The sequence below is a fragment of the Balaenoptera physalus genome, assembly GCF_965194825.1.
Source record: "Balaenoptera physalus genome assembly, chromosome: 1".
In the NCBI taxonomy this organism is placed as follows: Eukaryota; Metazoa; Chordata; class Mammalia; order Artiodactyla; family Balaenopteridae; genus Balaenoptera; species Balaenoptera physalus.
The window spans coordinates 1,283,844-1,296,167 of NC_138882.1; the positions used below are offsets into that span (position 1 = coordinate 1,283,844).

A 12,324-nucleotide genomic window follows, 5' to 3' on the forward strand; every position below is an offset into this window, starting at 1 on the left:
AATAACAGTCACAGAAGCGATCAGACTTGTGGTTACCAGAGGCGGTGGGGGAGGGAGAACGGATTGGAGGAAGGTGATCAAAAGGTACAAACTTCCAGCTATAAGATAAATAAGTCCTGGGGGTGTGATGTACAGCGTGGGGACTGTAGTAAACTCTCTGTATAGTATATTTGAAAGTTACTGGGAGAGTAAATCTTAAAAATTCTCATCACGGGACTTCCCGGGTGGTCCAGTGGCTAAGACTCCACGCTCCCAATGCAGGGGACCTGGCTTCTTTCCCTAGATCACGCATGCCGCAACTCAGAGCCCGCACGCTGCAACTGAAAGATCCTGCGTGCCACAACTAAGACCCGGCGCAGCCAAATAAATAAAAATAAATAAATAAATTTTTTTTAAACTTCTCATCACAAGGAAATTTTCTTTTCCTTTTTTTTGGTATCTATATGAGGAGATGAATGTTAACTTATGGTGGTAATCATTTTGCAATATATGTAAGTAAAGTTATTATTCTGAACACCTTAAACAAAACTAAATATTGATACATCAAGAGACGATGTCATCTCATTATCTTCTTTTCTCAGTAAAAGGCCAAATCTACATTTTTTTAACATCTTTATTGGCGTATAATTGCTTCACAGTGGTGTGTTAGTTTCTGCTGTATAACAAAGTGAATCAGTTATACGTACACATTTTTCCCCATATCTCCTCCCTCTTGCGTCTCCCTCCCCAAATCTACATTTTGCCTAGTGCCTAGCCAAGCATGTTAGCATGGGGAGGGGAGAGCAGAAAGAGCTAAAATATATTCTTAGTAATGAAAAAGGACAGAGAAGGAGAAGACAAGGAAACTTCAGAGGCCACCTGGGCAGTTCTGGGCCCCAGGGAGAACTGGAGATTTGAGGTCCTATTTGTGGTGACTTAGAGACCCCGCAGGCAGCCAGGCGTGACCGCAGCCCAGGAGGGAGGGGCCGGCTGGGAGCCCTCCAGGAACGGGAGGGGTCGTTCAATACCCACCTCGTCCATTTGATTCAAACTCACAGTTAATTTCCAAACTTCTGGGTTTGAGATGAAAGCCTGGAAAGCTGGCTTTCAAACGTGATCCCCCTCTACCCAGAAGCAGGTGCTTGCTGTGAAGCTGGGGTGCTGAGCAGCCCCCATTCAAGGTGAACAATGGTTGTCAAGCAGGGTCTCCTGGGAGGATGCCCAGGTTCAGCCGCCTCAGAAGAGCCCTCTGGGCCCCCATCCTGCAGCGTTAAAGTTTTTTCTCCTTGATTTCATAGAAATCCCTGCTCTCTGATAAACCCTCAAGCCACATTTTAGACAAAAAACTCCAACGGAGGTAACACTCTAAACCCTGTCAAGACGTCACATGATTAGGAATTTCCAGCCATTTTTAGGTTTCCGTCCTTCTGACCAGTCCAGGGTGGGAGAGAGACACATACTAACTAGTTTCCCTTTGTTTCTCTGACTTGATTCATAACCTCATAATCTGCCAACCATAATCCTGGGAAGGATCAGACACAAAAGTAAGTGGGAACCAACAGACAAGACCCAATTTAGTGGCCAGTAACACCCAAGTGGAGACTCTGGCTTGAGTTTAAGGTCTGAGGTTGATTAATACCGAACCCTTGCTTTCCTCTTCTTGGTGACACATCCTTCTGGCTGGGTCTCTGCTCCAAGAGTGGGTAAGTGACAGAAGCTGCTCCAGTCTCACCTGGAAGCCCAGACGGGAGGTGAGGAAGGTGGAGGCTGAACAGAACCAACCTTCCTGGCCTTTGTCTTCCCTGAGGGGGCTACACGCAGGGGGAGGTCGACGTCGGTGGGAAAGGCTAGGGAAGTCGTTTGGCAGTGGCGTCGGGGAGGAGGGGGGAAGGAAGTGGGAGCAGAGGACGCAGCACCACACCTGCCACGTCCCTGCAGAGCTGCTCGGGGCCCCGGCAGCACGCATCACTGCCTGTGGAAATACATCACAGTTGCCATGACCTTGATCCTCCTGAGCTTCTTCCTCCAAGAGAAAAATGAAGAGCATCTTAAATACAGTTTATTGTTGGTGAGTCCCTGAGGCTGAGCTTGGACCACTTGCCAATCCTTCAGTGGGGGGGAAGTTTCTCCAGTTATGCAAACACTCTAAAATCACTGTGGAAGTTCTAAGAAGAAAGCTCTTGAAAAATCAGGAGAGGGTCAGAGAAAAGATAAATGTTGGACCAGCCTTGAAATACGTATAAGGTTTGAGTAAAGGCGAGGAGGGAGGGAGGGCAGAGAGCTTCCAGGACACCTGTGGGGGGCGGGTGGGGGGCTCGAAGGTGTCCCTCTCCAGAGCCGGAGTCGTCATCCCTCCCGTCCTCACACAGGGACAGGCACTCAGGGCCCCGAAGTAACTCCTCCCCAACGTATAATACACCACCTGCCTGTGGAGGACACCGGCCCAGCACAGGTCACGTGGGTCCTAGAGCCCACGCTTCTCTGAAATTTCTGAAATTTTTGTAGCTGTGAAAGCTAGAGGATGCTTATAATATGTCATTATTGCTGTTGGATTAGGCGCAGTTTGTGGGGAGGCACGGGGAGCCTGGGAAGGCAGGTGAACTGGGGGGTGACCCGCAGGTGGGTTTCAAAGGCAGCACCAGGCTCAAGCCCCAGGCTCAGGATTCACAGGTCACATGTCCTTGGGGACACTGTCACTGTAGGAAGTCTTCCGCTAACTTGCTGAATTCATCTGCAAAACGTAAATGCAGGTTGTGCTTGCCTTCCGGCATCAGATGCAACCATGACCCCTTCACGTGTTTGTGTATGAAGTCGGCATGGAAGCTCAGGACCAGAGGATCCTTGTCAGACCAGCCAGAGCTTAGCGTAAGGCAGGCGCGGGAAGGCGGTTCAGAAATGTGTGTGTGGTCAGAACTGGGCGAAAGAAAGGCCTTTAGAGCTGAGGACTGGGCCAGGCACTGCCTTCAGTGTCTGTCCCACAGCCCAGCACAGTCTGCACCGAGTTGGATGACATCTGCCAGCCCGAGAGTGGAGTAGAGGGAGATGTGGGCCCCGGTGCGGGCCGACAAGTCCTCACTCAACATAAGCCCGGGACCTTCCCGCAGGCATTCCGCACAGAACTGGGGGCCCCTCCCCTGACTCCAGGGCCCAGCACCCCTTTAAGAAAGCCCTGCGTGTTCCCGTGATGAGGGGGGGATAGTGGTTGACCGCATCCAGGGGCTTGCCTGGCCTGTCCTGAAAGGGGAACCTGACCCTCAATTGACTCCAGGCATCTAAGGGAAAAGCTCAGGGCTGATGCTTATCTTCCTCTAAGCAGGAGGAAAAGAAGAAAATACTGGGGCAGCTCAACCAGGAGCAAATCAGCTCCGAAATCAAGAACCGTCTGGAGGCCTTCAAGGACATGCAGAAAACCTCCCCTTTGCTCCGACATGCCAAGTACAAATTCTTGGCTGGAGCCCCTCCCCGGGAAAAGAGTGAGAAGTGGCTGGCAGGCAAGCATTGGTCAGACTGGCAGAAGGTAGACGAGGTACATATTCCAAGCAGGGAGAGGAAGGTGGGTGGAAGGGGAGGGCGCTCTGAGGCAGGGTCCCCGTGGGACAGGCCCCTCAGGGAAGGGGGACCGGCTGGGAGAGGACCCCCGCGGGGGCAGCACGGGGAAGCCTGGACAGAGGGGGCGGAGGGTGGTGGTGCAGACCCCTGGGCTCCAGGTCTACCCGGGTCCCTGGAGAGCCTCCAGCCCAGGTCTGGTTGATCCATGGCCACTGAGAGAACTCTGAGGTCAAGGCCAGCAAACTCTCCTTTGGTACCTGGCAGCCTCTCCCCTCAGAGGGAGGCTTGTCCTTCATAAGGACCCCCCAACAGCCTTTCATGGCAGTGATGAGCTAAAACCACGTCCCTGCTTCTGTCCAGAGGTCAACTGCCCCGGGGAGAGGACGTGTGAGCTTATCTCGGGTATTGACCATAAGGGGCAGCCGTGTGGGGAGAGAGCCGGGGCCTCCCCACCCTCTCGAAGTGCGGACGGCCCCTCCGCCCCCCAGAGCTGCTGACGGTGGGCGTCTCCTCAGCGCAGCAGCCCCACGGGAGCCGCCTCCGGAACACCCCGCGGCCCCTGTTCCAGGCGTCCTCGGGACCCGAGCCGGAGTGCATCGTGGTGCTGGCCTCCCTGTCCGACTCTGACCATGAATGGCTCAGCCAGACGACCGCCAATATCTCCGACCTCTTCCGAGCGCACACTGAGGCCCAGCAGCTGCTCGCGGTCCGTGGCCGGCTCGGCGGCCCCCCTGTCCCGGGCGGTCTGCACAACGCCAGCCACTCCTCCCCCTGCGAGGCCCCGTACTCCAGGCAGAAGGCGGACTACGCCCTCCTCATGCACTTCGCTGCGAACCTCTCCGAAAGCTTTCTGATGCTGGAAGACTCGGTTCACTGTGTCCCCAGGTTTATCTCTACCGTCTACTGGGCACTGTCAGCCTGGAAAGAGCTGCCTTGGGTGACCCTGGAGTTCTCCAGCCTGAGCTTCTCTGGGAAAGTTTCCCACTCCAGCGATCTCCCCCGCTTGACCTCTTTCTTCCTCCTTTTCCACAAGGACACTCCTACTCACTTGCTTCTCTCTGAATTCCGTCTTCTCCTGGCCCAGAACGTTCCAGTTCGTTTCGGTTCCTCAGCCTTCTACCACATGAGCAATGATTCTGTGCTCGAGAACACGTGCTTTCCTGCAGAGAAGGGAAAGGTCTTTGGTGAACGAGACAACGTCACCGCCAGTGTCCGCACGGACATGGTGACGGTGCTGAACGATGTCCCCCAGTACGCCTACACTCTGAACAAGGAGAGCTTCGCCACCCTCAGTCCTGTCAAAGGCAACCACCTGACAGTGGTCCTGGAGAAGCCACAGAAAGTCATCCGGATAGAGGTGCTGACAGGGTCTGGCAAACAAAGGCAGTACAAGCTGGAGCAAGGGCAAGTGGAACTGGGCTACGGCCCCTTGGAGGATTTCAAAGGCTGTGCTCGCTACATGCTGCTAGGTCCAATGGTGGCAGGACATTTGGACCAGATGGTGTCTTATGAGGAAGGTTCCGTGGAGGAGCTGAGTTGCATACGGCTGCTGGTGCTAGCACCTCAAGAGTCCTGGCTCCTCATCAGGCAGATCAAAGCCTGGATCACCGAGGATGAGGAAGAGGAGAATTAGCCAGCACACCGCCAATCCGGGAAGGACGGGGCTGGGGAATGGAATCTACGTGGTTGGCAAGAAATAAAGCTAGAAATTGATGGAGGCCTGCTCACTCTGAGTTGGGTGACCACGTGATTTGTTGTTCTAACTGGGACACTCTTGAGAGTGAGAGCAAAAAGAAGCACTATTCGAAACGACACTAGACAACAGATATAAACCAGGATGGTCCCAGGCAAGCCGAGATGTATGGTCACCCTAATTCTGGTTTTTGTAGGCTGATTAAGAGAGCGGACACAGTCTGATGAGGGGCACAAACAAGATAATACACTTCCACCTCCCAAGGGCCAGTGAGAGGGAAGGAGTCACTGTGAACTGCCTTGATTTTTATCTACACACAAGTATAACATCCTAGGGTCTTTGCAGGAAGGAGCTGCCGCCCTATCTGGAACTGCCACAGTCTTGACAGCACCATGATCGTGGAGGTGGGACTGCCTTTGCCTCACATTGACACACCTGTCTCAGTCTGTTCGGGCTCTTATAACAGAATGCCACCGTCTGGGTGGCTCGTAAACAACAGAACTTTATTCCTCACCGTTCTGGAGGCTGGGAGTCCAAGATCAAGGTGCTGGCAGATTCAGTGTCTGGGGAGAGCTCACATCCTGGTTCATAGACGGCCGTCTTTCTGCTGCGCCCTCATGTGTGTACCTCACAAGGGGGTGAGAGGGCTCTCTCGTTTTTATGAGGGCAGAAATCCCACTCACAAGGGCTCCTCCCTCAAGCCCTAATCACCTCCCAAAGGCTCCACCTTCTAATACCATCAACTAGGGGGTTAGGGTTTCAATGTATGAATTCTGTGGGGACACATTTAGACCACAGGAAGACCCAAACCTCCAATGTGTCAAGGTTAAGACCTTGCTGGAGGAAAGTTTGCTTAGCTGGGATTCAGGAATAGACATTTCAAGTAGTTGTGAATACCCTAGAACTGTGTGCAAAATTTGGTATGAATTCATATGTGCATTTTTCTGAGAGGATACTTTGCTTCCATCAGAGCATTGAAATGTTCCATATCTGCCTCAAAAAATTAAGAATAACTAAACCAGCAGCTATAACCTTCTTGAGGGAAGAAACCGTATGTAACTTAGAACAGAAATCCTTCTACTTCCACTGAAAAAATGAGTTGGTATTACATATTCCTTCGTGTATCTATTCAGCAAATATTCGGATGCAAACTTAAGGTTAAGTGCTGTTCAAGGTAATATGAATAATAAGATGAACCAAACATGGATGACATCAACAAAGGACATAACACAAAAATCAGTAATTAAAATTAAATGTGATATCGGTTCTGATTCTCTCTAATTTGATGATTGAAATTGATGAACCCCAATAAAAACATAAATGAGGGGACTTCCCTGGTGGCATAGTGGATAAGACTCTGCGCTCCCAATGCAGGGGGCCCGGGTTCGATCCCTGATCAGGGAACTAGATCCCACATGCATGCCGCAACTAAGGAGCCTGCCTGCCACAACTAAGACCTGGTGCAACCAAATAAATAAATAAATAAATATTTTTTAAAAACAACAACAACATAAATGAGGAGGTTTGTAGTTTTTTTTTTGGTTTTGAAATATTTCCTAAATTTAAACTTATGAAAAGAATCTTTGAATATAACTAATGGTCTCTCCCTAGGATATTTATTCTCCCATTTCATTAGAAACAGAATAACATCATGGGATACCATGTATACATCTAAGAAAGATAAAAATTCCCATGTTCCATGCATTTTGTGTTGACCAGTAAAATGAAAGCAAAGTCTTAGGGTGAGGTTTCCATTTAAAAATTCCAATAAGGGCTTTTTCAGCTGACAAAAACCTGTTTTGCATTGGCCTGGTAATTCTTCTTGACTTTGTTATTTTGCTATGGCTCTCAGTCAGATGCTATGTATATTTTGTTCAGCTGTTCTAGTTGTCTTCACTAAGAAGTTTCAAATTACCTAGATTGCTATTATAAAAAAACTTTTATGTACGACTTGAAAAGATCTTCAAGACACAACCATTAAATGAAAACACTCAGGCTTCAATACAGTAGATTCACTACAAAATTATTAATTAACGCAAAAAAAACTACACATTTCTATTCCGTGAAATTACAAATAAAGAAACTACAGAAGATTCTGTTACTGGTGGTTTGTCTGACTATGAACCCTATAAAAACTCTCCTGATTAAAACAACTAAATATGCTACACATAACGCTTAAAAGCCGTTGTTATGTGTATCACTGGAATGAAAACAATATGAGAAATTCTCAGAGACCAAAAAATTAAACAAAAATAGGACTCCAGATAGGTAAATAAGGACTGAAGCTGGCTTTTGCCCTGAGGGAATTAGTCAAGTGCCTGGGACACTGGGCTGAGCGGGGTGCAAGGGACGGGAAAAGGTCAGGATAACCTAGGATTTCAAGATATGGGAGACAACCACGTAAAGCCGCAACAGCAAGGGCTGCACACTCAACAGAGAGAACTAGGGAAAAATACACACCACTAAATGGGACAGAAACAAAATCTACTAGAGGGGAAAATATCTCCCCTGATATTCCCAAACACAAGCCGTCCCTTGTGTAGATTTGCAGCCACCTGACTCAACACTACGAGGTGATCTCAAAAATCTCCAGCCAAGATAATATTTTAAATTGGCCACCACTCAAGTTGGTAATTTCCCCCAAGATGCCTGGAAAAGGCAAATGCAAATCTTTTGAAGAATTTAGGACTCAAAGAATCCTCACAAAGTTCTAAAGAATAGAAACTCATAGTAAAAAAAAAAAAATCACGAAACACACAAGGAAATAAGACACCATAGTGAGAACCAGAAGAAAAAAAAATCATTATTGTATTAACTTCAAATATTAGGTAAAAATATTCACATTAAATTTCTAGGATAACTCCAAAGGCTAGAAATAGTGTTTACTGCCAAAACCAGAGAGAGGGAGAGAAAAAAAAAAAAGTAATGAGAAAGAAAAGAAAAACTCAACCAGGTCTCCTAAAAGGCAATAAGAGAGGGAGAAAAAAGAAAAGTAGAAGATACTTGATGTAATAGCATAAATTCATAAATATAAATATTACCTGATAGATGAAAATGAACCAAACTCATTAGCTAAAAAAGATTGTCTAATTTTAAAAAATATACAGCTTTTCCTATTTATAAGAGGCTTACCTGAAACCTAATAACAGAAAAGCTGGAAGAAACAGCATGGAAAAAAGATATACCTGGCTAATACAACTAAAATAAACGATATCCGACAAGACAGACATTAAGGGGAAAAGAAAAAGAAGCATCACCAGAGATAAAGAAGATCAAGACATATCTTAGGGGTTGTTTGATGAAAGATGAACCTGATGAGGGAGCTAAAACAATGTATTTAACTGTAGACTTTACCTCAAGGAGACAAAATTAGTATTAACAAAACACCCAAGGAGAAATTGCTAAATTCACCATCATAGTGGGAGATTCTAACATATCTCAGTAACTGATAGATCTACAATACTCTCCCCAGCCAAAAAACAAAATTAGTAAGGTTGGAATACAATCAGCCAGCTTGACCCAATGGGCACATATAGAACATTGCATCCTTTATAATTTTTTTAAAGGCATACATGGAACATACATGAAAATTGACCGGGCAGCATCTCAACAAGTCCCGAAGAATTGAAGTGGCACCCCAAGTTCACTGACAACAATACAGTTAGCTTCTAACCTACCTGGCTTCTAAATTAATGATAAAAAGAAAGATTTTTAAACCCATATTTTTTGGCATACACACATATTTCTAAATAACTCATAAGCTAAAGAAAAATCACAATGGAAGTTAGAAAATATTTAGAACTGAACCATAATGGAATTACTAATAGGAAAAGTTGGGTCGTGCAGTTAATCCTGTTCTTGAAGGAAATTTATAGCCTTAAGTGAAAATAAGTGAGACTATAAATTATAAAATAAACAAGACTGAAAATTAAAAAGGTAAGCATCCATCATAAGAATTTAGTAAACTAGAAGAAACAAAAAACAATGAAAATATAAGGAAAGAAATCTTCAATATAGGCCGAATTTAATGTCATATGAAGAAACATCATGAAGAGAAAGAAATGGCAAGCCACGCAGTGGGAGGAGTATTGTAGTACATGGAACAAAGAATGTCCACCCAGAAATGTATAAAGAACTAGTACAGATGAATGAGAAAAAGACAGGCAACCCAGTGGGCCAAAAACTTCAACAAGGAACTTTGCAAAAGAGGAAGTGTTTCAAAAGGAGTTCATCTCATTTCTCCTCAGGAAACTGCAAATAAAAATTAAAATGGCTAAAATTAAAAAGACTGAAGCACCGCATATTGGAAAGGATGTATCAGAGAACAAGGATTGGTAAACTATGGCCCATGGACCAAACACAGCCCACCGACTGCTTTGCAAACACAGCTGTATCGGAGCACAGCCATGACCACCTGTCTATACATTGTCTAGGACCACTTTCATGCTGCAAGGCCAGAGTTGAATAGCAGCGACAGAGGCTGTATAGTTCACAAAATCTAGACTATCTACTGTCTGACCCTTTACAGAAAATATTTGTGAACTTCTGATGTAGAAAAGCAAGACTTCTCATCACTACTGGTGGAAGTGCAACTCGGCCCAATCACTTTAGGAAACTGTTTGCAGAATCCACTGAATCAAATATCGTGCACCTGACGATGGGTTAATCCCATTCCTGGGTAAACACTCATCCAAGTACCTGTGCCCCAGGAGACATGTACGACAATGTATACAGGAGCATTATTTTTAACGGTCACAAATTGGAGGCAACCCAAACGAACGTCAGTAGTAGACCGGGTAAATAAATTTGATCTAATCATACAACGGAACACTACTCAGCAATGAAAATGAATAAACTACTATCACAACAATACGGATAAATCTCACAAACATAACGCAAAAAAGAAGCTAGATACAAAAGACCACATACTGTACGATCCCATTTATATAAATTCCTAAAAGAGGCAAAACTAACAGTCACCTCCACATTATTTGAGGCCAAAACCCAAGTCTTACCTACTGTGGAAGTTTCTCCCTCCAGTCACTTTGCTCAAAGGAGAAGCCGAGCAGAAAGTCACCTAAGAGAAAAATCAATGGGACACAGAGACAATCAATGTCCTTCAGAGTCACATATTTAGTTGTTTTAATCAGGAGAGTTTTTATAGTGTTCATAGTCAGACAAACCATCAGTAACAGAATCTTCTGTAGTTTCTTTATTTGTAATTACACTGAATAGAAATGTGTAGATTTTTTTTTGCATTAACTAATAATTTTGTAGTGAATCTACTGTATTGAAGCCTGAGTATTTTCATTTAATGGTTGTGTCTTGAAGATCTTTTCAAGTCGTACATAAAAGTTTTTTATAATAGCAATCTAGGTAATTTGAAACTTCTTAGTGAAGACAACTAGAACAGCTGAACAAAATATACATAGCATCTGACTGAGAGCCATAGCAAAATAACAAGGTAAAGAAGAATTACCAGGCCAATGCAAAACAGGTTTTTGTCAGCTGAAAAAGCCCTTATTGGAATTTTTAAATGGAAACCTCACCCTAAGACTTTGCTTTCATTTTACTGGTCAACACAAAATGCATGGAACATGGGAATTTTTATCTTTCTTAGATGTATACATGACAGAGAAGGGTGGTTGTCTCAGGAGGCTGGAATTAGGAGGCTCTTCTGTGCCTGGAGCTTCACCACGCATTGTCCAGTCTGGTGAAGACCATTCTGAGCTGGCCTGGAACATGGCTGGATGGTGGCGGATGGGGCCCCGTGCAGGCCTGGGCAGGAATCAGGTGACTTCTCTGGTGGGCAGGCTGGAGGTCAGTGCTCGTCACCTGAGCAGTGTCCTTTGGGTCACTTGGGGGTGTCTCTCCGTGTCCAAATCCAGACTGGAGAGTCTGGGCGGCCTCCCAGAACAGTCTCCGAGTACTTTTCTGTGGGTCTGTAAGGGGCTGCGTATCAGCTTATTTGAGGGATTTTGGCAATCCTGGATGAGGATCTACTACCTGTTTTCGTAAGTAAAATTTTATTAGAAAGTAGTTACTTTTATTCATTTACGTATTATCTATGGCTGCTTTCATGCTACAACAGCAAAGCAGAATAATTGCTACACAGACCGTATGCCACCAAAATATTTACCATCTGACCCAAACAGAAAAAGGTTGCCAACTCAGACACACACAGCGAAGATCATGTGAACGCACAGTGAAGAGAAGATGGGCATCTACAGGCTAGGGAGAGAGGCCTCAGGAGAAATCAAGAGCAAACGTCAACCCGGCTGGGAACTGGGTATGAGAGGGAATGGGCATCTCGGCCGATGTGTGGCTCCTGGCCCTCAGCATCTGTTACTGTCTCCTCCTGTCCCCTGCCTCTGCTGCCAGCAGGGCTCAGCTAGAATCTCTAACCGAGCATCAGCACTGTCTGCAGAGAGTCATTGTAGCAGCTGATATCTGTTGAGTGTTTTGTTCTATGACAGGCCACATGCTAAGCACATTACATGTCTTATAGCACTTACCTATCTGTAGACAGGAGTCAGAAAGAAGTTGAGGAAGTCGTCCAGGTTCTGATTCAGTCCAGTCTGCCCCCAAAGCCAGGTCTTTGGCCCCGGGGGCTGGAGAACCCAGATCCAGATGAGAAGCTTGATCTGGACCCAAAAGGAGCTCCTGAATGAGGCTGATGGCATGAGGGCCTGGCCATGTGAGCAAAACCAGTCACGGAAGCAGGAAATGAAGATGCCACTGTCATTCCTGAGGAGACTTGGCCAGGCTGTGAATCCTCTGGTTGAAAGTCTGCCTTTTGAAGAACTAACGTGACTACACAATGATCAGTTTCAGGCCCTCCTGCTCTACTTTGAGCCTGTCTCTCTCTGAACGCCAGATTCCTCCCTGCTAAGCAATTTGCAGACTTGGAGATTTCCAGTTCCAGCTTGGTGTGGTTCTACGTTTGACAGGACTCTCTCCCTGTTCGAGGCTAAGCGGTCTAAGTAGCAGGGACAGAAGTCTGCGGAGGAGGGTCTGGAGCTGCAGCCCCTCCTTGTAGGAGTACCTGGGAGCCGAGTCCGGAGGAAAGAGGTGGGGCGCGGAGTGACTTCGCCCCTACCGGG

At 46.4% G+C, this 12,324-nt stretch overlaps 1 protein-coding gene and 1 long non-coding RNA gene across 3 annotated transcripts; one reads left to right on the forward strand and one right to left on the reverse strand.

Annotated features, from left to right (window-relative positions):
• Window positions 1–595: 595 nt before the first annotated feature.
• On the reverse strand, window positions 596–12,317 carry LOC309638582. Of its 2 annotated transcripts, none has more exons than XR_014251204.1 (4): window positions 11,737–12,317; window positions 10,237–10,298; window positions 4,577–4,688; window positions 596–2,002 (listed from the first exon to the last, which is right to left on the reverse strand). It is a non-coding gene; the product is annotated as an uncharacterized lncRNA (long non-coding RNA). The 2 variants fall into 2 exon arrangements; XR_014251205.1 differs by having other exon boundaries at window positions 10,241–10,298; window positions 11,737–12,316.
• On the forward strand, window positions 1,949–5,729 carry LOC309638578 (alpha-1,3-mannosyl-glycoprotein 4-beta-N-acetylglucosaminyltransferase-like protein MGAT4E). The gene is made up of 3 exons (XM_082414684.1): window positions 1,949–2,047; window positions 3,293–3,452; window positions 4,017–5,729. The coding sequence occupies exons 1-3, from the start codon at window positions 1,976–1,978 to the stop codon at window positions 5,159–5,161; spliced, it is 1,377 nt and encodes a 458-aa protein (XP_082270810.1). The 5' UTR covers window positions 1,949–1,975; the 3' UTR covers window positions 5,162–5,729.
• Window positions 12,318–12,324: the final 7 nt, after the last annotated feature.

Bases quoted from the DNA above. Each gene is read 5' to 3' on its own strand.
- LOC309638578 (XM_082414684.1), top strand. From the start codon at position 1,976: ATGACCTTGATCCTCCTGAGCTTCTTCCTCCAAGAGAAAAATGAAGAG. The intron at 2,048-3,292 runs GTGAGTCCCTGA...TCTTCCTCTAAG, and splicing joins TTAAATACAGTTTATTGTTG to CAGGAGGAAAAGAAGAAAAT. The intron at 3,453-4,016 runs GTGAGAAGTGGC...TCCGCCCCCCAG, and splicing joins AGCCCCTCCCCGGGAAAAGA to AGCTGCTGACGGTGGGCGTC.